Source organism: Pelobates fuscus, chromosome 5 (genome assembly GCF_036172605.1).
Source record: "Pelobates fuscus isolate aPelFus1 chromosome 5, aPelFus1.pri, whole genome shotgun sequence".
NCBI lineage: Eukaryota > Metazoa > Chordata > Amphibia > Anura > Pelobatidae > Pelobates > Pelobates fuscus.
The window spans coordinates 298344646-298371610 of record NC_086321.1 but is presented as its reverse complement, the minus strand read 5'-3'; the positions used below and the strand labels follow the sequence as shown (position 1 = coordinate 298371610).

The window sequence follows — 26965 nt, the reverse complement described above, 5'->3', positions numbered from 1 at the left end:
AACAGCACCTGCCGGCTCCCCATGGCTCCTGGGAGGCTAATAGATGGCTGTTTGTTCGGTAGATAGAATCTAACGAACGGCTGTGCAGAAAGGCAACCATATATTATTAGCGCTAACCTACACCCCTTTTTCTTTTACAGTAAAATAGACTGTTTAACTGCCGGTCCATAGTCACAAGGGAGCAGGCAGGCAACCAGGCTCCTCCAATGTTCCGTGGTGAGATTGGTCTCGTCACAATGGTCACCCACATTTTTTTTTATCATCATACTTGCATGGTGGAGTTGTTGATACAGAATACACACTACGTATTTAAGTCTGATTCTTTCCTTAGGTAATTGTTCATGTAGGAGTTTCTGGCATGGCTTCAACCGTGACAATAGAGAAATGTGGTCACAATGCTGGTTACATACGGATGGACAACTGTAATTTCTGTCCAGGGATGTATTGTTGTGTTGAAGAAGGCCCTGAATATTTACACTCGATTATTGACATAGATGCCGTCTGCAAAGGAGCTTCATCAGCTTGTCCGGAAGTTCAGTTCACAGTGTCTACAGATGCTGGCAGGTATGGCATCTGTTATGGTTACCAACTCTCTTGTACTTGTAATACATTGGTTATCTCTGAACCTGGTACATTTTATATGTGTTTGCATACTAATAAAATACTTTCCACATTAGTACTACATTTACTTGTTTTTTTAAAAGACATTATATAGAAACCTTTTAAAGCTTAACTTTTAAATGGGCAATCCAATAACTGAAATCTGATTTTTTCCCCCACTTCACAGTATCCCAATATTGGTATGTCCCACACTAATTCCAGTGTAGGAGACAAACAAATAGTGCTAGTGATAAATAAGCTAAAGTGTATTTAAATAATCTGTTGTAAGAGTTTTGTGAACAAATATAAAGCAAAATTAAAGGAACACTATAGGGTCAGGAACACAAACATGTATTTTTGACCCTATAGTGTTACAAACACATGTAGTATCCCTTGCCCACCTTAAATAAGAAAAAATAAATTACCTTTTTTTTTTTTTTCAGCACTGTGCGGGTCCGCCGGAGCTGACTTTGCCTCCTTGGATGACCTTATCAGAATTCTCCCATAGGAAAGCATTGAATTGGCTGAAGTCAATTCTGATTATTTCACCAGGAGGTGGGGTGGGGCCAAACGCTGCCATGGCCATTCAATAACTCCTCATATACATGCATTGATTCCATGCATCTCTGTGGGAAGCATTCAGCATTCAGGAAGCACCTCAGAGGAGTGGCCAATAGATGTGTTCCTACCTTGGCAGTAATGAAAACACTGACTTTTCTCTTCAAAGGCAGTGTTTACAGCAAAAAGCCTTCAGGGACATGCTACTCACCAGAACAACTACACTGCTCAAAAAAATAAAGGGAACACCTAAACAACACAATGTAACTCCAAGTCAGTCGCACTTCTGTGAAATCAAACTGTTCACTTAGGAAGCAACACTGAGTGACAATCAATTTCACATGCTGCTGTGCAAATGGGATAGACAACATGTGGAAATTATAGGCAATTAGCAAGACACCCCCAATAAAGGAGTGGTTCTGCAGGTGGTGACCACAGACCACTTCTCAGTTCCTATGCTTCCTGGCTGATGTTTTCGTCACTTTTGAATGCTGGCGGTGCTTTCACTCTAGTGGTAGCTTGAGACGGAGTCTACAACCCACACAAATGTCTCAGGTAGTGCAGCTCATCCAGGATGACACATCAATGCGAGCTGTGGCAAGAAGGTTTGCTGTGTCTGTCAGCGTAGTGTACAGAGCATGGAGGCGCTACCAGGAGACAGGCCAGTACATCAGGAGACGTGGAGGAGCCCGTAGGAGGGCAACAACCTTGCAGCAGGACCACTACCTCCACCTTTGTGCAAGGAGGAACAGGAGGAGCACTGCCAGAGCCCAGCAAAATGACCTCCAGCAGGCCACAAATGTGCATGTGTCTGCTCAAATGGTCAGAAACAGACTCCATGAGGGTGGTATGAGGGCGCGACGTCCACAGGTGGGGGTTGTGCTTACAGCCCAACACCGTATTATGATAATACTGAAAAATAATCCTCCATTATTGAATGTAAAGACAACATGCAATAACTGTGAGAAAAGCAAGAAGTTTGGCATTTGCCAGAGAATACCAAGATTGGCAAATTCGCCACTGGCGCCCTGTGCTCTTCACAGATGAAAGCAAGTTCACACTGAGCACATGTGACAGACGTGACAGAGTCTGGAGACGCCATTGAGGCAGAACCAGCATCGCCACTTGGCATTGGAGAAGACTGATTGCCAGCCTCCTGCCATGTGACTATGGCCCCTGGGATGTATTGCCTGCTCTCCTGTACTGCTGAGGTTTGCTACCAGCTAGGTGGATTTGGCTATGGAGCTTGTCTAGTGCCCTCTGTTGGTAGAAACAGCAATATGCACTACCTGAATAGCAAGATTGGTTCATTTGCATATTTGTGTAGATTTGCATATTGCTAATTCTGCAGGCATGTGAGATATTTTCTGTTAATTATGGTCTCCCCCACCTATTTAAAAATATGTAATTATGTTATAATAAGTCACTGTATGTTGCCTGCTATGATTTGACTGTTTGTAATTTTATTGAGTTTTCACAGCAATGTTAATGTAATGACCATATGGGCTAGTCCCAGGAAAATAAAGTTTTAGACAGTTTGACTTCACCCTCAATTTGGAGTCCTGTCTCTTATTGGGGGAATCTGCTACAATGGATTGCTATGCTCTGCATATTCCCTTGCTATAATCACTCTTAAGCTCTTTTAAGAGCTCGCTCCTGCTTTGCTCTGAAGGAAGAGAGGTTCGGCCTGCGGTGGTTGTGGTGTCGGCTAGAGTGCTTGGAATCCTCAAGAAGCGCTAGGAGCATCCATCAACGAGGGTATCCAGTTGGGGTGCCAGGTGATCCGTTACAGCCATGGAGAATGCTCTGCTGCCTGCAACATCCTCCAGTATGACCGGTTTGGCAGTGGGTCAGTAATGGTGTGGGGGGCTGCACAGCCCTCCATGTGCTCGCCAGAGGTAGCCTGTCTGCCATTAGGTACCGAGATAAGATCCTCAGACCCCTTGTGAGACCATATGCTAGACCTCATGTGGCTGGAGTGTGTCAGCAGTTCCTGCAAGACGAAGGCATTGATGCTATGGACTGGCCTGCCCGTTCCCCAGACCTGAATCGAATTGAGCACATCATGTCTCGTTCCATCCACCAACATCACGTTGCACCACAGACTGTCCAGGAGTTGGCAGATGCTTTAGTCCAGGTCTGGGAGGAGATGCTTCAGGAGACCATCCGTCACCTCATCAGGAGCATGCACAGGCGTTGTAGGGAGGTCATACAGGCACGTGGAGGCCACACACACTACTGAGCCTCATTTTGACTTGTTTTAAGGACATTACATCAAAGTTGGATCAGCCTGTAGTGTGTTTTTCCACTTTAATTTTGCGTGTGACTCCAAATCCAGACCTCCATGGGTTGAAAATTTTGATTTCCATTTTTAAATTTGTGTGATCTAGTTGTCAGCACATTCAACTTTGTAAAGAACAAAGTATTTCAGAAGAATATTTAATTCATTCAGATCTAGGATGTGTTATTTTTGTGTCCCCTTTATTTTTTTGAGCAGTGTACATTAAGCTGTAGTTGTTTTGGTGACTATGGTGTCGCTTTAATGTGATGAGCACAAAAACCACACCGGTGGTCTTGCTATCTGGTTTGCAGCACTGCCAGGTGCAGAGTTGCAGACCATGTGGTCTTGCAAGTTCCGGCACTAGAAGTGTTTTAAAGTTTCGCTGTGGAGCAAGGCAGATGTAGCTAGGGCTACATAAACCGAAACAAAAGGGTTTTAACTCCTGAAGAGCAGACAATTGAGCAGTGAAAGTGCAGGGGCATAACCTGTACACCAAAAAATCTGCGTTAAGTTGTTGTTTTGTAGTGTATCTATTTAAGGTCACTACCTTTCCTTCAAGGTTTCAGGTATCCAATCTTCGTAGTGAGGAGCATTCTATAAAGTCTGGTTCGCAGTTGCACACTAAACACCAGATTTTGTCCAAGTACACAAAATCTGTTGAAAATGACCGACTTGGATCACAATGGTAATTCTAATTTTTACTGAAGCCTAAAAAATTAGGGTCAGAATTCAATTGGGGCATGCAAAATTAAAACAATCACCCACTGATCAGTGCTTTTGCGCTTGAAACCCATGCTAAGTATATGATTCAGAAGATTCATAATGCACTATGTTAAGAAATCAAATGCATCCAGCTGGATTATCATTCAAAGCACCATGTATGTGCTAAATCTGGACATAATCCAACAAGCAATGGGTTGGATTGTGGTGGAATCTCGGTAAAAATAAATTTAGTAGGCCGAGATTACCACGTGGCATGTGTACGTGCATATACTGGTGTATCAGTCGGTTGGTTGCACGTGGCAAAGATACAATCAGTAGTGTATGGAGCATGTGCAAGAATACAGGATGTAGTATTCCCCTCCTCCATTGTGCTGGGCAAGCCATGTGGTCAAACAGGAAGTTAGTTCTTGTTCGATTGATTGGGTAAGAGTATGTGTGGGTAGAGCTTATTATGGGAGGAGTTACATGCCTATATAAGGAGCCTACACTGTTGTTCGGGGCTCAGATCTTGTTGTATTTTGGTGACATTAGTCCCTCTGAGTCCCGTTCGGTGAATCGAATAAAGAATCTCTTCCTTCCTGAAGAAACCTGTGTCCATCTCTCTGTGCTTGGCTTCCGTCAGTTTCTCCGGGATCAGGATAATGGCATTATGTGACTGTAGGTGGTGTTGTTGGCTGAAAAATGGTGGGGCTTGAAACAGATAGGAATAAGCTTTACAAAAAAAAAGCAATGTACAACATTAAAAGATAAAAATATTTACATTATATAAAAGAACACAACAAAATATATAATTAAAATGTAACGTGTTCCTTTAATATTATAGCCACACTATGCCTAAAATGTTTTTATTTTTTCACTCTTTCAGGTACCTCTGTGATTTCATTTACTACACATCATTGCATCAAAGCCGTGGCAAATCTATGTTTATCCATGTTCCCCCTCTTGGTAAGCCTTATACAGCGGCACAACTCGGTCAGGCTCTGCAGGCCATTTTAACAGTCATCCTGGACTTGCTCGAGTATTCAGAAGACCATTAAATATGCCATCACTAACACGAATATGAATAAAGAACATATCTGCAGAACAAAATTATTTTCCTGCATTCTATGATTTTGTACAGCTATAGACCCTTAAGAGCTCATTTTTTTTCAGCTTTTTAAATTAAATTAAAAAAGAAAAGATTCTCATAGATAAAAGCAAAAACTGTTTTTCGTTTTTTGTTTTTAAATCATAAGGTCTTACATAGAATAGATGATCCGTGATGTGTTGTTTACATTACATTTATTTTTTTAAAATTTATTACTAGAAGACAAGGGTCTCTTAGTAATTAACAAGAAGATTTGGCAGTGTGAATGTTGAGTTTATAGCACATATGCCAGACCGCCCCTACAAAGAAGGGTAGTGCTTTAGTAAACTTAATTATTCAATAAACAAACTTTATTAAAAAGTCAAGTGGAGAGGTTTAAAAACAACCAAACTCAGCAATTCAGAACAATGAGGTCAGATTAACATCATGATAATACTGAAAAATGATCCTCCTTTATTGAATGTAAAGACAACATGCAAGAACTGTGAGAAAAGCAAAAAGTAAAAGAACACACACAGAGACAGATATATCACACACATATGTACCTCTACCACACTTCCGGGTCAGCCATCAGGCAACCGGAAACAGTGAGTAAAAGAATTACACATGACTAGTGATGTCGCGGACACAAAATTTTCGGTTCGCGAACGTCGAACGGGAACTTCCGCAAACGTTCGCGAACCGGGCGAACCGCCATTGACTTCAATGGGCAGGCGAATTTTAAAACCCACAGCGACTGTTTCTGGCCACAAAAGTGATGGAAAAGTTGTTTGAAGGGGACTAACACCTTGACTGTGGCATGCCGGAGGGGGATCCATGGCAAAACTCCCAAGGAAAATTACACAGTTGATACAGAGTCTGGTTTTAATCCATAAAGGGCAGAAATCACCTAACATTCCTGAATCGCAATGGATATGGATTGACACTTGACATATGACATATTGACACCTTGACATATGGATTGACACCTGATACACACTGACACAGAGCAGAATAGGGACTGTTCCCCTTACATAGGGTCACTTGGCAGGTATGGATTGACACCTGTCCTCAAAGCCCCCGATACACACTGACACAGAGCAGAATATAGACTGTTCCCCCTACATAGGGTCACTTGACAGATATGGATTGACACCTGTCCTCAAAGCCCCTGATACACACTGACACAGAGCAGAATAGAGACTGTTCCCCGTCCTCAAAGCCCCTGATACACACTGACAAAGAGCAGAATAGAGACTGTTCCCCCTACATAGGGTCACTTGGCAGATATGGATTGACACCTGTCCTCAAAGCCCCTGATACACACTGACACAGAGCAGAATAGAGACTGTTCCCCGTCCTCAAAGCCCCTGATACACACTGACAAAGAGCAGAATAGATAGGGTCACTTGGCAGATATGGATTGACACCTGTCCTCAAAGCCCCTGATACACACTGACACAGAGCAGAATAGGGACTGTTCCCCCTACATAGGGTCACTTGGCAGGTATGGATTGACACCTGTCCTCAGAGACCATGATACACACTGACACAAAGCAGAATAGGGACTGTTCCCCCTACATAGGGTCACTTGGCAGATATGGATTGACACCTGTCCTCAAAGCCCCTGATACACACTGACACAGAGCAGAATAGAGACTGTTCCCAGTCCTCAAAGCCCCTGATACACACTGACAAAGAGCAGAATAGAGACTGTTCCCCCTACATAGGGTCACTTGGCAGATATGGATTGACACCTGTCCTCAAAGCCCCTGATACACACTGACACAGCAGAATAGAGACTGTTCCCCGTCCTCAAAGCCCCTGATACACACTGACAAAGAGCAGAATAGATAGGGTCACTTGGCAGATATGGATTGACACCTGTCCTCAAAGCCCCTGATACACACTGACACAGAGCAGAATAGGGACTGTTCCCCCTACATAGGGTCACTTGGCAGGTATTTATTGACACCTGTCCTCAAAGCCCCTGATACACACTGACAAAGAGCAGAATAGATATGGTCACTTGGCAGATATGGATTGACACCTGTCCTCAGAGACCATGATACACACTGACACAGAGCAGAATAGGGACTGTTCCCCCTACATAGGGTCACTTGGCAGGTATTTATTGACACCTGTCCTCAAAGCCCCTGATACACACTGACAAAGAGCACAATAGAGACTGTTCCCCGTCCTCAGAGACCATGATACACACTGACACAGAGCAGAATAGAGACCTGTGGTCTAGTAGCGTGGACACCCAGCACAGGTCGTTCTCCTTCTGCCTTTTTATACGAGGGTCCCTCAACAGGCACGACAGCATGAAAGACCCCATTTGCACAAGGTTGGATGCCGAGCTACTCATTTCCCGTTCCTCCTCCTCACACAGAGCAGACTTGGGACTGTTCCCTGTCCTCAAAGCCCCTGATACACACTGACAAAGAGCAGAATAGAGACTGTTCCTAGTCCTCAAAGCCCCTGATACACACTGACACAGAGAAGAATAGAGACTGTCCCCCCTACATAGGGTCACTTGGCAGGTATGGATTGAAACCTGTCCCCAAAGCCCCTGATACACACTGACACAGAGCAGAATAGAGACTGTTCCCCGTCCTCAGAGACCATGATACACACTGACACAGAGCAGAATAGAGACTGTTCCCCCTACATAGGGTCACTTGACAGATATGGATTGGCACCTGTCCTCCGAGACCATGATACACACTGACACAGAGCAGAATAGGGACTGTTCCCCGTCCTCAGAGACCATGATACACACTGACACAGAGCAGAATAGAGACCGGGGGTCTAGTAGCGTGGACACCCAGCACAGGTCGTTCCCCTTCAGCCTTTTTATACGAGGGTCCCTCAACAGGCACGACAGCATGAAAGACCCCATTTGCACAAGGTTGGATGCCGAGCTACTCATTTCCCGTTCCTCCTCCTCACACAGAGCAGAATAGGGACTGTTCCCCGTCCTCAAAGCCCCTGATACACACTGACAAAGAGCAGAATAGAGACTGTTCCCCCTACATAGGGTCACTTGGCAGGTATGGATTGACACCTGTTCTCAAAGCCCCTGATACACACTGACACAGAGCAGAATAGAGACTGTTCCCCCTACATAGGGTCACTTGGCAGATATGGATTGACACGTGTCCTCAGCCCCTGATACACACTGACACAGATCAGAATAGGGACTGTTCCCCCTACATAGGGTCACTTGGCAGATATGGATTGACACCTGTCCTCAAAGCCCCTGATACACACTGACACAGAGCAGAATAGGGACTGTTCCCCGTCCTCAAAGCCCCTGATACACACTGACACAGAGCAGAATAGGGACTGTTCCCCCTACATAGGGTCACTTGGCAGATATGGATTGACACCTGTCCTCAAAGCCCCTGATACACACTGACACAGAGCAGAATAGAGACTGTTCCCCGTCCTCAGAGACCATGATACACACTGACACAGAGCAGAATAGAGACTGTTCCCCCTACATAGGGTCACTTGGCAGGTATGGATTGACACCTGTCCTCAAAGCCCCTGCTACACTGACACAGTGCAGAATAGAGACCGGGGGTCTAGTAGCGTGGACACCCAGCACAGGTCGTTCTCCTTCAGCCTTTTTATACGAGGGTCCCTCAACAGGCACGACAGCATGAAAGACCCCATTTGCACAAGGTTGGATGCCGAGCTACTCATTTCCCGTTCCTCCTCCTCACACAGAGCAAAATAGGGACTGTTCTCAAAGCCCTCAAAGCCCCTGATACACACTGACAAAGAGCAGAATAGAGACTGTTCCCCCTACATAGGGTCACTTGGCAGGTATGGATTGACACCTGTCCTCAAAACCCCTGATACACACTGACTCAGAGCAGAATAGAGACTGTTCCCCCTACATAGGGTCACTTGGCAGGTATGGATTGACACACTGACACAGAGCAGAATAGAGACTGTTCCCCGTCCTCAGAGACCATGATACACACTGACACAGAGCAGAATAGAGACCGGGGGTCTAGTAGCGTGGACACCCAGCACAGGTCGTTCTCCTTCAGCCTTTTTATACGAGGGTCCCTCAACAGGCACGTCAGCATGAAAGACCCCATTTGCACAAGGTTGGATGCCGAGCTACTCATTTCCCGTTCCTCCTCCTCACACAGAGCAGACTTGGGACTGTTCCATGTCCTCAAAGCCCCTGATACACACTGACAAAGAGCAGAATAGAGACTGTTCCTAGTCCTCAAAGCCCCTGAAACACACTGACAAAGAGCAGAATAGAGACTGTTCCCCCTACATAGGGTCACTTGGCAGGTATGGATTGACACCTGTCCTCAGAGCCCCTGATACACTGACACAGAGCAGAATAGAGACTGTTCCCCGTCCTCAGAGACCATGATACACACTGACACAGAGCAGAATAGAGACCGGGGGTCTAGTAGCGTGGACAGGTCGTTCTCCTTCAGCCTTTTTATACGAGGGTCCCTCAACACGCACGACAGCATGAAAGACCCCATTAGCACAAGGTTGGATGCCGAGCGACTCATTTCACGTTCCTCCTCCTCTCACAGAGCAGAATTGGGACTGTTCCCCGTCCTCAAAGCCCCTGATACACACTGACAAAGAGAAGAATAGAGACTGTTCCCCCTACATAGGGTCACTTGGCAGGTATGGATTGACACCTGTCCTCAAAGCCCCTGATACACACTGACACAGAGCAGAATAGGGACTGTTCCCCATCCTCAAAGCCCCGGATACACACTGACACAAAGCAGAATAGAGACTGTTCCCCCTACATAGGGTCACTTGGCAGGTATGGATTGACACCTGTCCTTAAAACCCCTGATACACACTGACACAGAGCAGAATAGAGACTGTTCCCCGTCCTCAAAGCCCCTGATACACACTGACACAGTGCAGAATAGAGACCGGGGGTCTAGTAGCGTGGACACCCAGCACAGGTCGTTCTCCTTCAGCCTTTTTATACGAGGGTCCCTCAACAGGCACGACAGCATGAAAGACCCCATTTGCACAAGGTTGGATGCCGAGCTACGCATTTCCCGTTCCTCCTCCTCACACAGAGCAGAATAGGGACTGTTCTCAAAGCCCCTGATACACACTGACAAAGAGCAGAATAGAGACTGTTCCCCCTACATAGGGTCACTTGGCAGGTATGGATTGACACCTGTCCTCAAAGCCCCTGATACACACTGACACAGAGCAGAATAGAGACTGTTCCCCGTCCTCAGAGACCATGATACACACTGACACAGAGCAGAATAGAGACTGTTCCCCCTACATAGGGTCACTTGGCAGGTATGGATTGACACCTGTCCTCAAAGCCCCTGATACACACTGACACAGAGCAGAATAGAGACTGTTCCCCCTACATAGGGTCACTTGGCAGATATGGATTGACACCTGTCCTCAAAGCCCCTGATACACACTGACACAGAGCAGAATAGGGACTGTTCCCCGTCCTCAAAGCCCCTGATACACACTGACAAAGAGCAGAATAGAGACTGTTCCCCGTCCTCAGAGACCATGATACACACTGACACAGAGCAGAATAGAGACTGTTCCCCCTACATAGGGTCACTTGGCAGGTATGGATTGACACCTGTCCTCAGAGCCCCTGTTACACACTGACACAGAGCAGAATAGAGACTGTTCCCCGTCCTCAAAGCCCCTGATACACACTGACACAGTGCAGAATAGAGACCGGGGGTCTAGTAGCGTGGACACCCAGCACAGGTCGTTCTCTTTCAGCCTTTTTATACGAGGGTCCCTCAACAGGCACGACAGCATGAAAGACCCCATTTGCACAAGGTTAGATGCCGAGCTACTCATTTCCCGTTCCTCCTCCTCACACAGAGCAGAATAGGGACTGTTCTCAAAGCCCTCAAAGCTCCTGATACACACTGACAAAGAGCAGAATAGAGACTGTTCCCCCTACATAGGGTCACTTGGCAGGTATGGATTGACACCTGTCCTCAAAGCCCCTGATACACACTGACACAGAGCAGAATAGAGACCGGGGGTCTAGTAGCGTGGACACCCAGCACAGGTCGTCCTCCTTCAGCCTTTTTATACGAAGGTCCCTCAACAGGCACGACAGCATGAAAGACCCCATTTGCACAAGGTTGGATGCCGAGCTACTCATTTCCCGTTCCACCTCCTCACACAGAGCAGAATAGGGACTGTTCCCCGTCCTCAAAGCCCCTGATACACACTGACAAAGAGCAGAATAGAGACTGTTCCCCGTCCTCAAAGCCCCTGATACACACTGACAAAGAGCAGAATAGAGACTATTCCCCCTACATAGGGTCACTTGGCAGATATGGATTGACACCTGTCCTCAAAGCCCCTGATACACACTGACACAGAGCAGAATAGGGACTGTTCCCCCTACATAGGGTCACTTGGCAGATATGGATTGACAACTGTCCTCAAAGCCCCTGATACACACTGACAAAGAGCAGAATAGAGACTGTTCCCCGTACTTAGAGACCATGATACATACTGACACAGAGCAGAATAGAGACTGTTCCCCCTACATAGGGTCACTTGGCAGGTATGGATTGACACCTGTCCTCAAAGCCCCTGATACACACTGACACAGAGCAGAATAGAGACTGTTCCCCGTCCTCAAAGCCCCTGATACACACTGACACAGTGCAGAATAGAGACCGGGGGTCTAGTAGCGTGGACACCCAGCACAGGTCGTTCTCCTTCAGCCTTTTTATACGAGGGTCCCTCAACAGCATGAAAGACCCCATTTGCACAAGGTTGGATGCCGAGCTACTCATTTCCCGTTCCTCTTCCTCACACAGAGCAGAATAGGGACTGTTCTCAAAGCCCTCAAAGCCCCTGATACACACTGACAAAGAGCAGAATAGAGATTGTTCCCCCTACATAGGGTCACTTGGCAGGTATGGATTGACACCTGTCCTCAAAGCCCCTGATACACACTGACACAGAGCAGAATAGAGACTGTTCCCCCTACATAGGTTCACTTGGCAGGTATGGATTGACACACTGACACAGAGCAGAATATAGACTGTTCTCCGTCCTCAAAGCCCCTGATACACACTGACAAAGAGCAGAATAGAGACTGTTCCCCCTACATAGGGTCACTTGGCAGGTATGGATTGACACCTGTCCTCAAAGCCCCTGATACACACTGACACAGAGCAGAATAGAGACTGTTCCCCATCCTCAGAGACCATGATACACACTGACACAGAGCAGAATAGAGACCGGGGGTCTAGTAGCGTGGACACCCAGCACAGGTCGTCCTCCTTCAGCCTTTTTATACGAGGGTACCTCAACAGGCACGACAGCATGAAATACCCCATTTGCACAAGGTTGGATGCCGAGCTACTCATTTCCTGTTCCATCTCCTCACACAGAGCAGAATAGGGACTGTTCCCCGTCCTCAAAGCCCCTGATAAACACTGACAAAGAGCAGAATAGAGACTGTTCCCCCTACATAGGGTCACTTGGCAGATATGGATTCACACCTGTCCTCAGAGACCATGATACACACTGACACACAGCAGAATAGGGATGTGGAATAGCACCTGGGGAGCTGGGGGGGGGGTGCCGTTGATGTGGAGCAAGACACAGCAGTAGAAGAGGACTCAACCGAGGAGGTTATGGAAGAGGATGGAGTAGGAGGAGTAGAGGAGGTGGCAGCAGGCCTGCCTGCAAGTCGTGGCGGTGTCACCAACTCCTCTGCAGAGCCACGCATTCCATGCTTGGCAGCCGTCAGCAGGTTTACCCAATGCGCAGTGTAGGTGATATACCTGCCCTGACCATGCTTTGCAGACCAGGTATCAGTGGTCAGATGGACCCTTGCCCCAACACTGTGTGCCAGACATGCCATTACTTCCTTTTGCACAATCGAGTACAGGTTGGGGATTGCCTTTTTTGAAAAGAAATTTTGTCCGGGTACCTTCCACTGTGGTGTCCCAATAGCTACAAATTTTTTGAACGCCTCAGACTCCACCAGCTTGTATGGTAAAAGGTGGTGGACTAGGGGTCGTGTCCTAACTAATGAAGCGAGAAGTCGCCATGCGTACGCCAGGCATACCGTACGCAACATGCAGGAGGCAGAGGGAATCCTGGGGCAACTGGGTCTCCCCCCGGACTCGCTACTCACATCGAAGCTTCCAACCAACTCCACGCTCCCTCCATATTGGGACAACGCCGAGGCTCCAACATTTGTCCCTGGAAACCTAGCCGGGACATCATGCACAACTTGAATGGAAAACGGGACTAACAGGTCAACTCTGCTTACGGAGACTCTCAGGTCATTGATCGTGTCAAGAGGAGGGGAACAACTTCAAAAATAGATTCCTGGCAAATTCTTAAAAAAAACGTGCAAACATGAATCCGGAAACTACAGAAAGTACAGTGCTTAATCGTATTGGTGTACTAATTTCCAGTATATCTAAAAATGTTTTACATATTTTCTGATTTTAATTGCCATGTGTACCTTTCGTATGCCCATGTGAAACGTTTTACCATTTAGGGCCCGAGTGGGGTCATTTAAACAGATCATACCTCGAGTGCAGAGTGCGTTTAATCCGACTCGTTAATGTTAGTTATTCACTAAGCTTAGTGAAAACATAGTTGGCTTAAAGATGTTTTCGATTCAAGTTCTTGTGCCCCACAGTTCAAATTAACATTCAAATGACAATTCATGACAGATCACACAAGTGAATAGCCCTGCCAACGTCGTCTCAGAATTTATTTGTTATCTAAGAAGAAATAGAAATGCATATCAACGAAAAATGCTGGCGGGCTAATAGTTCGGACAAGCCAACTGTCAGACGCTGGGCAAGGGGGTGACTTTGTGACATTGGCTTCTTACGCTCAAACGTGTCCTTGACAGACACCTGACTGTGGGCAGATGAGCAGGAACTGCTCAAGGCGAGAGACGGAGTGGCGGATGGTTGAGAGGGGGCAAGGAGGACAGCAGTGGTTGACGTGGCTGAAGATGCTGGACCATGAGGAGGATGGCGGCTTTGAGTTTGTGTGCTGCTTGTACTCATGTGTTGATCCCATAGGCGTTTGTGATGTGCGATCATGTGCCTACGCAAAGCAGTTGTACCTAGGTGGGTGTTGGACTTCCCACGACTCAGTTTCTTTTGGCACAGGTTGCAAATGGCATCGCTGTTGTCAGAGGCAGACACACAAAAAAAAATGCCACACTGCTGAGCGCTGCAATGACGGCATTCTGGTGGTGGACACAGCATGCGTTGATTGGCGTGCTGTCGGGCTGACCCCGGGTGCCGATGCATGCTGTCTGACTATGCCACTAGCTCCTTGCGACGACCTCCCCCTGCTTCCAACTCGTCGCCTCCTCCTCCTCTCTGTCTCCCCATCTGAACTTTTCCCCTGTTCTTCTTCTCTTCTAGCGGGCACCCACGTGACATCCATGGACACATCGTCATCATCAACCGCTTCACTTGTATCTGACAACTCAGCAAAGGAAGCAGCAGCGGGCACAACATCATCATCATCACACCGTACATCCATGTGTGTAATGCTGCCTGCCTGAGACATAGACCAGATATGAGTGGCACTGTGCAGTGGCAGAGGTTGGCAGAGTACACGCTCTAGGCCTGACACACCCGCTTGAAGACAACTAACTGCTATTCAATCTATAACAGTGAAAAAAGTTTTTTGGTTTTAAATGCACGCTATTGTGACACCAGATATGAGTGGCAAATTACACTTGCTCAGGTTGGCAGAGCACACGCTGAAGGAAGGCCTGACACACCCGCTTTAAGGACACTGACTGCTATTAGCTTACACTGGAAAACTTTTTTGCTTTGTAAAAGCACGCTACAGAGACACCAGATATGAGTGGCAACTGTCAAAGTACACTGGCAGGGGTCTGCAGGGCACACGCTGAAGGAAGGCCTGACACACCCGCTTTAAGGACACTGCCTGCTATTAGCTTACACTGGAAAACTTTTTTGCTTTGTAAAAGCACGCTACAGAGACACCTGATATGAGTGGCAACTGTCAAAGTACACTGGCAGGGGTCTGCAGGGCACACGCTGAAGGCCTGAAACACCCGCTTTAAGGACACTGACTGCTATTAGCTTACACTGGAAAACTTTTTTGCTTTGTAAAAGCACGCTACAGAGACACCAGATATGAGTGGCAACTGTCAAAGTACACTGGCAGGGGTCTGCAGGGAACACGCTGAAGGAAGGCCTGACACACCCGCTTTAAGGACACTGACTGCTATTAGCTTACACTGGAAAACTTTTTTGCTTTGTAAAAGCACGCTAGAGAGACACCAGATATGAGTGGCAACTGTCAAAGTACACTGGCAGGGGTCTGCAGGGCACACGCTGAAGGCCTGAAACACCCGCTTTAAGGACACTGACTGCTATTAGCTTACACTGGAAAACTTTTTTGCTTTGTAAAAGCACGCTACAGAGACACCAGATATGAGTGGCAACTGTCAAAGTACACTGGCAGGGGTCTGCAGGGCACACGCTGAAGGCCTGAAACACCCGCTTTAAGGACACTGACTGCTATTAGCTTACACTGGAAAACGTTTTTGCTTTGTAAAAGCACGCTATAGAGACACCAGATATGAGTGGCAACTGTAAAAGTACACTGCAGGCACACGCCGAAGGAAGGCCTGACACACCCGCTTTAAGGACACTGACTGCTATTAGCTAACACTGGAAAACTTTTTTTCTTTGTAAAAGCACGCTATAGAGACACCAGATATAAGTGGCAACTGTCAAAGTACACTGGCAGGGATCTGCAGGGCACACGCTGAAGGAAGGGCTGACACACCCGCTTTAAGGACACTGACTGCTATTAGCTTACACTGGAAAACTTTTTTTCTTTGTAAAAGCACGCTATAGAGACACCAGATATGAGTGGCAACTGTCAAAGTACACTGGCAGGGGTCTGCAGGGCACACGCTGAAGGCCGGAAACACCCGCTTTAAGGACATTGACTGCTATTAGCTTACACTGGAAAACTTTTTTGCTTTGTAAAAGCACGCTACAGAGACACCAGATTTGAGTGGCAACTGTCAAAGTACACTGGCAGGGGTCTGCAGGGCACACGCTGAAGGCCTGAAACACCCGCTTTAAGGACACTGACTGCTATTAGCTAACACTGGAAAACTTTTTTTCTTTGTAAAAGCATGCTACAGAGACACCAGATATGAGTGGCAACTGTCAAAGTACACTGGCAGGGGTCTGCAGGGCACACGCTGAAGGAAGGCCTGACACACCCGCTTTAAGGACACTGACTGCTATTAGCTTACACTGGAAAACTTTTTTGCTTTGTAAAAGCACGCTACAGAGACACCAGATATGAGTGGCAACTGTCAAAGTACACTGGCAGGGGTCTGCAGGGCACACGCTGAAGGCCTGAAACACCCGCTTTAAGGACACTTACTGCTATTAGCTTACACTGGAAAACGTTTTTGCTTTGTAAAAACACGCTATAGAGACACCAGATATGAGTGGCAACTGTAAAAGTACACTGCAGGTACACGCCGAAGGAAGGCCTGACACACCCGCTTTAAGGACACTGACTGCTATTAGCTAACACTGGAAAACTTTTTTTCTTTGTAAAAGCACGCTATAGAGACACCAGATATAAGTGGCAACTGTCAAAGTACACTGGCAGGGATCTGCAGGGCACACGCTGAAGGAAGGGCTGACACACCCGCTTTAAGGACACTGACTGCTATTAGCTTACACTGGAAAACTTTTTTTCTTTGTAAAAGCACGCAATAGAGACACCAGATATGAGTGGCAACTGTCAAAGTACACTGGCAGGGGTCTGCAGGGCACACGCTGAAGGCCGGAAACACCCGCTTTAAGGACATTGACTGCTATTAGCTTACACTGGAAAACTTTTTTGCTTTGTAAAAGCACACTACAGAGACACCAGATATGAGTGGCAACTGTCAAAGTACACTGGCAGGGGTCTGCAGGGCACACGCTGAAGGCCTGAAACACCCGCTTTAAGGACACTGACTGCTATTAGCTAACACTGGAAAACTTTTTTTCTTTGTAAAAGCATGCTACAGAGACACCAGATATGAGTGGCAACTGTCAAAGTACACTGGCAGGGGTCTGCAGGGCACACGCTGAAGGAAGGCCTGACACACCCGCTTTAAGGACACTGACTGCTATTAGCTTACACTGGAAAACTTTTTTTCTTTGTAAAAGCACGCTATAGAGACACCAGATATGAGTGGCAACTGTCAAAGTACACTGGCAGGGGTCTGCAGGGCACACGCTGAAGGCCGGAAACACCCGCTTTAAGGACATTGACTGCTATTAACTTACACTGGAAAACTTTTTTGCTTTGTAAAAGCACGCTACAGAGACACCAGATATGAGTGGCAACTGTCAAAGTACACTGGCAGGGGTCTGCAGGGCACACGCTGAAGGCCTGAAACACCCGCTTTAAGGACACTGACTGCTATTAGCTAACACTGGAAAACTTTTTTTCTTTGTAAAAGCATGCTACAGAGACACCAGATATGAGTGGCAACTGTCAAAGTACACTGGCAGAGGTCTGCAGGGCACACGCTGAAGGAAGGCCTGACAAACCCGCTTTAAGGACACTGACTGCTATTAGCTTACACTGGAAAACTTTTTTGCTTTGTAAAAGCACGCTATAGAGACACCAGATATGAGTGGCAACTGTCAAAGTACACTGGCAGGGGTCTGCAGGGCACACGCTGAAGCCGTAAACACCCACTTTAAGGACACTGACTGCTATTAGCTTACACTGGAAAACTTTTTTTCTTTGTAAAAGCACGCTACAGAGACACCAGATATGAGTGGCAACTGTCAAAGTACACTGGCAGGGGTCTGCAGGGCACACGCTGAAGGCCTGAAACACCCGCTTTAAGGACACTGACTGCTATTAGCTTACACTGGAAAACTTTTTTTCTTTGTAAAAGCACGCTACAGAGACACAAGATATGAGTGGTGGCACTGACTGGGCAAATGGGCACAGTATCCACTGTGAGCCTGACACAGAAGCTGGCAGGCAACTAACTGCTATTCAATCTATTACAGTGAGAAAAAAAATATTTTTAAATGTCAAGCATAAGCTATTGTGAAAACAGATATGAGTGGTGGCACTAGGCAAATGGGCACAGTATCCACTGAGCCTGACACAGAAGCTGGCAGACAACTAACTGCTCTTCTTCAATCTATTACAGTGAAAAACTTTTTTTGGTTTTAAATGCAAGCTTAAGCTATTGTGACACCAGCATTGAGTGAGTGGTGGCACTGGGCAAATGGGCACAGTATGCACTGTGAGCCTGACACAGAAGCTGGCAGGCAGGCAACTGCAATTACATTACACACAAAAAAAAGCAGACTGATGTTCTAGCCCTAAAAAGGGCTTTTTGGGCCCTCTTACAACAGAGATCAGATGAGTCCTTCAGGTTTGTAGTGGACACTGAATACCCTAGCCTTGCTATCAATTTCCCTATCTAATCAGCAGCAGCTACACTTTCCCTCCTCTCACTAAGCATGCAGCTTCAGAATTAATCTAAAATGGATGCTGGGAGGGAGGTGGAAGGGAGGGTCTGCTGCTGATTTGCTGGAAGGTGTCTGCTGACCGTGAGACACAGGGTCAAAGTTTGCTCAATGATGACGAATAGGGGGCGGATCGAACCGCCCATGTGTTTGCGCGCGACGGCGAACGCGAACACGCTATGTTCGCCGGGAACTATTCGCTGGCGAACAGTTCGGTACATCACTACACATGACACGTCCTAAACGCACTAACCGCCTCAACTCATACGAACGCCTCTAATTACGTACGGCTATACTCACTTAAACGTCTAGTCATACGAACGACCAAACTAAACGAACGGGAAACTGCACGAAATACTCTTACACGAAACTGCTTATTTCACGAGTTAAAACATACAAATGCACTAAATTTACCGAACGGGGAACTCACGTGCCCATACGACCTCACAGGAAACTAGATTTTACATGAACGGAAAAACGCACGCACAAACTAAGACACGAACCTTCCTCCCCCAGCACATACCCCATTCATTCAAAAGAATGTGTCCACTTACTCCCGACAAAACTAAACGAACAGATCCAGAACTGCTAAATTCAAACGAACGATCAGTTAAACCTGCGCAACACCGCCATCTACTGTTAAAACTGCCAAATTACACCCACATTTTATTTATTTGTTTTCTCACATGGGCAGCACAAATTACAGGTTTAAATGTACTGTACACAGGATAATACTGGTTTCCCCCATTGGTGTTCCTATATATTAAAGAGTCGCTGGTTATACGTGTTTACAACTTATACCTATAAAACTGCTAACAAGTAGTTAATAAGCAGAATGTACTTGTACTCTTTACAATTCTTTTTTAGTTTTTCTTGTTTTTTTTTCTGGTTTTCTATTCCATGTCTGGTTTTCTTTATACTGGGTTCATTCCTGTATTCCGTTCCTGGAATTCCCAGTCTCTTGGATTCCTTTAAATGTTTGTTTTATGTTGCCACACCCATTCCTTTTCCATGATTCCTTTTGTTTCAGTTGTTTCCTGCAGGCAGTTGCTCAAGTCTTCTGCCCTTTCTTGCAGGTAAGTGCTGTATGTGCTTTATTTTGGTTTATTTAGCAGACATAAGGCAGAGTAGGACCTGACAAATATTGGCGTTGTGGCAGGCTTATGCAATGTATGATCATATAATTGTCAGACCTTCCGGCATTCGCTAACCGTGGACTTCCGGGTTCTCGGAGCGCGGCCACTCCCCCTCCTATGACGTGGTCGTTCCCAGGGTTCATAGAGAGTCCGCGTCAACACCACAGTGCTTGATCAACTCGAAAGCTCCCGCGAACTTCAAACTGAATAATTACTTCTACTGTGTATCGGACCCGGACTGTTTAATCATTTACCCTCCTTCTCCTCTCCTACGACCTCGGACTGTTTTTGGATATTCTCTTGCCTGCTGCAACCTCGATTCTCTCTGGAATCTCCATCACCAATTTGGATTATCACTCCTTCATAAGTTAAGTAAACCAGATTGGCTCAACCTTAATATATAACCATCCTAAATCTAAGTGGTTCGCTATCTGCTCCACATCAACTCATAATCTTATTTCCAACACCTACTTATCTGCATCCTACTTTGGAACTTCTCGCTGGTTGTGTTAAAATTACCTTATCCTAAAACAACTTCAAACACCGCTGCTGGTTATAACCTGCCAGGAATTAAAGAGACAGTTCATTTTGATTATCTTTTTTATTTAAAGTAATAAACGTTATCAAACTCAGAAATCTGCAGTTGTTTCCATCTTATCAACAATTGAGCGTTACAGATTGATCAAGCCTAATTAATGGATACAGCAGATCTCACTTCTGAAATCACCAGATTAAACCAAAGGGTGGATACTCTCACTCAAGGCATGCAAGATCTACAGATCACCAATGAAAGAATCCTTACTTATGTAAGGGACTTGCAAACCCATACTCCTCACACAGTTACACACTCGGCTAGTGACCCTGCTGTCTCCAACCCCGAAAAATTCTCTGGAGACAGGTCCCAATACCGAGAGTTCATCAATTCCTGCAAGTTGTTGATTGCATTAAAACCCCGATCATATCCCACAGAAAGATCTAAAGTTTGTTCTGTTATTTCATTTTTGAGAGGTGAACCCATGGCCTGGGCTCATTCCTTTCTTGAGAATGATGATCCCATATTGGATTCTCTGGATGAATTCTTTGAAGCCATGTCTCTCCTTTACGAAGACCCAAACAAACAAGCGACTGCAGATTTAACCATTAGAACACTGCAGCAAAGAAACCGGCCTGTTGAAGATTACATTGCTGAATTCAAACGATGGGCACCTGAAACTCAGTGGAATGACATAACTCTACGTAACCAGTTCCGTATTGGGTTATCTGAAGCTGTCAAAGATGAGCTCTCCAGAACTGAACTACCTACTACACTAAATACACTTATTCAACTGTCAATCAGTATCGACAGAAGACTTAGGGAAAGAAAAGCTGAGAAAGCACTCACTAGCTCTCTATGGAAAAAACCCTTCACCTCTTCAAAGGCACCGGAGAAACCTATAACTCCCGCTGAACCTATGGAAATAGGGGTTGTGAGAAGTTCTCTTACTCCAGAAGAGAGAACCAGAAGAAGACAACTGAACCTCTGCATGTACTGTGCTTCGCAAGAACATGTGGTCCCAGACTGTCCCCTATTGAAACGTCCAAGAGGCGGTAAGCATGGTTCTACCACGACTATAATGAGTGTACTTCCTTCTAAACCAACCTCTCATTTCTCCTCTGTCTCTCTCATATTACAGTGGGACAAAGAAAGAATTACGACTAAGGCCATTATTGATTCCGGTGCTAATGGGGTGTTCCTGGACTCATCCTTTGTTACAAAAAATAAAATTCCTTGTGTTCAAAAACGTAATTCCGTCTCTGTCAGAGTTATTGATGGCTCCTTAATCTCCTCGGGGCCCATTCGCCTTGAAACTGTCCCTTTAAGGACTACTACTAATTATGTCCATTCTGAATTTCTTATTTTTGATGTCATAAATTCTCCTCTTTATCCTATAATATTAGGGATAGACTGGTTACGGACTCACAACCCACTTATTACCTGGGCTCCTTTCTCTCTCACGTTTAACTCTGCATATTGCCAGAAAACATGTCTACAACACATCCCCATTTTGCATGTTACTAGGGAATCCACTATACCTTCCAGCTATTCGGAGTTCGCTGATGTATTCAGTAAAAAGGAAGCAGAGACACTTCCTCCTCATCGACCCTATGATTGTCCGATTGACCTTGTTCCTGGTGCTCCTATCCCTTTTGGACATATTTATCCCCTCTCTGAATCAGAGCTAAAAACCCTCAAGGAATACCTAGATGAAAACCTCCGGAAGGGGTTCATTAGACCTTCCTGTTCACCAGCCGCTTCCAGCATGTTTTTTGTAAGAAACAAGGACCAGACTATTCGGCCAATCATCGATTACAGGTCTTTAAATAAAATAACTATCAAGAATCGTTACCCTCTTCCCCTGATCAATGAACTGATCGAAAGATTAAGAACAGCTACCATCTACACTAAACTTGACCTTCGTGGGGCATATAACCTTGTTAGAATCAAAGCCAATGATGAATGGAAAACGGCGTTCAGAACCCGATATGGTCTTTACGAATATCTTGTCATGCCCTTCGGGCTATGTAACGCCCCTGCAACCTTTCAGCATTTTATTAACGATATCTTCCGAGATCTCCTAGACGTTTGTGTCATCATTTACTTAGATGATATTCTCATCTACTCCAACAACCTTGAAGAACACAGAAAACACGTGAGATGGGTATTATCCAGATTAAGAACACACAAATTATACGCAAAACCAGAAAAATGTATATTTGAAGTCAATGAAATCACTTTTTTGGGATATGTTATCTCCCCTCATTCAATAAGTATGGATACCTCCAAAATAGATTGCATTGTCAACTGGTCTACTCCTACTAATACTAAAGACTTACAACGTTTTCTGGGATTTGCCAACTTCTATAGGAAGTTCATTAAAAACTACTCCAAGGTTGCTCATCCCCTCAACCTGCTCAATAGCAGTAAACGGTCCTTTGCTTGGAACGAAGAGGCTCAAGCAGCCTTTGATGAATTAAAACGGAGATTCACAAGTGCACCCATTCTTCAACTACCTAATCCTGCTTTTCTCTACGTCATGGAAACGGATGCTTCTGATACAGCTATCGGGGCTGTCCTCTCTCAACACCAAACGCCTCAAGATCCTCTCCATCCAGTAGCTTTTTTTTCACGATCCTTGTCTCCTGCTGAACGAAATTATCCTGTAGGAGAAAAAGAATTATTAAGTATTAAAGCTGCATTCGAAAACTGGCGTCACATACTTGAAGACACACGCACTCCTGTAATTGTTTATACCGACCATAGGAACCTTGAATATCTTCATTCCAACAAAACACTCTCTGCCAGACAAGTACGCTGGAATCTTTTCTTTTCCCGTTTCAATTTTCAAATCATCTACAGACCTGGATCCAGAAATAAAAAGGCAGATGCCCTGTCCAGAATTCACCAAGATCTTCCTGCAGACGAAGACTCATGGGTGTCGTCCTCCGCGGTGCACGCTCGTCGACTTATCAACGCGTACCATGCTCGCTACCCATCCAGACCTCGTTGACAGCATCCGGTGGCTGCTTCTTATGAGGGGGGTTCTGTCAGACCTTCCGGCATTCGCTAACCGTGGACTTCCGGGTTCTCGGAGCGCGGCCACTCCCCCTCCTATGACGTGGTCGTTCCCAGGGTTCATAGAGAGTCCGCGTCAACACCACAGTGCTTGATCAACTCGAAAGCTCCCGCGAACTTCAAACTGAATAATTACTTCTACTGTGTATCGGACCCGGACTGTTTAATCATTTACCCTCCTTCTCCTCTCCTACGACCTCGGACTGTTTTTGGATATTCTCTTGCCTGCTGCAACCTCGATTCTCTCTGGAATCTCCATCACCAATTTGGATTATCACTCCTTCATAAGTTAAGTAAACCAGATTGGCTCAACCTTAATATATAACCATCCTAAATCTAAGTGGTTCGCTATCTGCTCCACATCAACTCATAATCTTATTTCCAACACCTACTTATCTGCATCCTACTTTGGAACTTCTCGCTGGTTGTGTTAAAATTACCTTATCCTAAAACAACTTCAAACACCGCTGCTGGTTATAACCTGCCAGGAATTAAAGAGACAGTTCATTTTGATTATCTTTTTTATTTAAAGTAATAAACGTTATCAAACTCAGAAATCTGCAGTTGTTTCCATCTTATCAACAATTGAGCGTTACAATAATGTAACTTAATCCCCATAGTTTTTCACATATAGTACTTAGTTATGTCTCCTCTTATTTTGCCTTGTATCTCCGGTCTTGTTTTATGTTGTCTTGTATTCCCAGTTCATGTACAGTCCTGTCCTGCCCTGTTCTTGTTTTCCTCATGTCTTGTGTACATGTTCTGGGTTCTGCTTTCTGTCCTGCTCTGGTTCTGGGTTCTCCTAGTTTTGTCTTGTTTTCTTGTTTGGTGCCTATTCTAGCCTTGCCTTGTTTCTGTACTGGATACATTCCTGTTGCAGAGCCTCCCTATTCAGCTCCTGGGAGGTCTGCTTATTTCCAAGCTCCTAGTTCCTGGGATCCGCTGAAGCTGCATCAGGGTCCTGGTATGTGGCCGCACAAACGCTGGTGCTCAACACCAGGGGATGTGCGGTTACCCTGCACCAGACCCTGCTAATCCACTTCCACACTGTGACTCCTACTTCAACATCAGGCATACTGGGTCCCGGTCGTCCGATCACCGCCCAGACAGTATCTGGGTCCCGGTCACCGAACCGCCACCCTGACATCTGTCATCTTTCTTGATGGAAAAATGTCCTTACCGCCCACCAGTTTTCGTGCAAGTGCAGAATATTTGTTTAGAAAGGAGGGAGTTTAAAAAAAAATATATATACGTACATTTATCTTTTTATTTCTACTTTATGCATGTTTAGAATGTTTTTAACTTTATGAAGTTTAATGAGAAAACCGTAAATTGAAATTACCTTTACTAGTGATTAATGAGATCCTTGAGGTTGATGCTGCGAGACTAAATATCTGATTTGATTTTCGTAAGGAACAAACTAAGGTCTCCTCTTTCAGTGATATTCTGACGATTTCTCTGTTTGCTCATAATATGATTTCTCATCTGTGCATCAGTTCCCCTCCTCTCCCTCCTCAATTCCCCTCCCCACCTTTTTTTCCCTTTTTTCTATTTTTTTAACCTTCCTTATGCCCAGTAGTAAGGCTGAGCTAGCTAGCCCACTTACTATTATTAGCCAACAACAATTCTCTCCATTTTACTTTTTCTTCTTTCTCCTTTTTTACAAGGACTCTGCTCCTTCTTTCTCCCTTTTACAAGTACTCTGCTCTTTCTTTCTCCTATTCTACAAATACTGTGCTCCTTCTTTCTTCTATTCTACAAATACTCTGCTCACAGACAAACACATACACACACTCACACTTACAGACACACACACATATACTTAGACACACACACATACACACTTACACATACTTACAGACACACACACTCACAGACAAGCACTCACACATACACTTACAGACACACACTCACAGAGAAACACATACACACACTCACACATACACACAATGTTTGCTGATTCCAGGAGTCGGAATATGACGTCATATTTCGGCTCCCGCGGCATCAACAAACATCACGCGAGGGAGCAGAGCGATTAGAGCTCCCTCACCGCCTTGGATTAGAACTCTGCTGCGCCGGGGGGTCCAGAAGGTGGCCTGGCAGGAGGGAGTGCTTCCCTCCTGCCGGTCACTGAGATCTTGCGCCCCCAAGCTGCTCGCGCCCGCCCACTCTAAAAAGGAGAAATCCTCTCACTCTAAAAAGGAGAAATCCTTTAGCCGCCGAAATCCCTATCGCCCTAGTGGACGGTAGGGACCAGGTTGACGACCCATGATCTAAACTATGCTTACACGGCATTATGTATTCCAGAATACAGAAAAATACTCCCCTGAATTACTTCTTGTCATTGCGAAAAATGTTATGATACAATTCCAATCAGAACTCCACTTATTTTTTTTCAGTCTGTAGATACAAATATCCATTTTGCTATCTATCCTAGCTGTTTATATAAGGGTTAATTTGAACAAAGAATACATTTGGCATTTCATCTTTTATTCTCGGAAATAGGATTTATATAAAATCCTAGTTACGGGAAAGATACTGTTTTCGAAATGTTCTTGTTAATTGTCCAAGATATCGGTATTTGTAAATATCTGGTTTTAATCAAATATGTAATGCGTTATATGACGAAAGATTATAACTAGAAACAGCTGTTTATAACTTGTGAAAAACAAATTATGTCACTAATGCTCATGGCCCCCACCGACATGAAAATGGGGTATAAATGCATATGACTGTATAATAAAATTTGAATTGGTTATAGAACACATCTCTTGTCTTCTTGACTGATTCCCAGGATCCTGTCTATCACAGAGGGTGTGGCTCTAACAAAATATCCATCTAACTAAGAGAGTTTTGTGTATAGCTGATTTTATCCCCAACACAGTCCCTATTCAAACAAACACGCTCGCATCTGCCTAAATTCATGGGGAATAACTCCTCAATCCGGTACGGCACCAGGGGACTTGTTAAGACAGACAAGACTATGGCACTTGCTCAGTTCCCTCATACCTTAACGTGACCAACAACCTTAGTCAGCCTTGATAACGGCAATTCACAATGGCACGATGGGTCTTGTGACGAGACCAATCTCGCCACATTGCATTGGAGGAGCCTGGTTGCACGCCTGTTGCCTCTGGACTATGGCCCCATGGTAAAACTTGTATTTTCCCCTGCAGAAAGGCTTGTTCGTGCCTTTCTGCCAAGGTGTTCGGTAAATTCAATGTACTGAACAAAGGCAGGAATGACTGGACCACCTGGGAGCTGGAGTGTGCCATCAATTGACCTCCCAGAAGCTGCGGTTAAACGCAGCTTAATTGACGAATGCTGGGTGGCCTTTGTTCGTTTGCCGAACACGTAGCGGTGGCCATTTTAAAGTCCCGAACGGCCAGCGGTGATCAGCGCCCAAACTATGGAACTGAAACG

The 26965-nt window shown here is 45.6% G+C and overlaps 1 protein-coding gene across 2 annotated transcripts in view; it reads left to right on the top strand.

Moving 5' to 3' along the window:
- The window catches only part of PGPEP1 (pyroglutamyl-peptidase I), a 261041-nt gene extending 255787 nt beyond the window's left edge, over positions 1 to 5254 (top strand). For both annotated transcript variants that reach the window (XM_063455486.1, XM_063455485.1), the window contains 2 exons: positions 332 to 564; positions 5028 to 5254. In XM_063455486.1, coding sequence (XP_063311556.1) covers positions 332 to 564; positions 5028 to 5199 — 405 coding nt within the window. In that variant the 3' untranslated portion in view covers positions 5200 to 5254. The remainder of the gene's footprint in view (positions 1 to 331; positions 565 to 5027) is intronic.
- The last annotated feature ends 21711 nt before the right edge of the window (positions 5255 to 26965 follow it).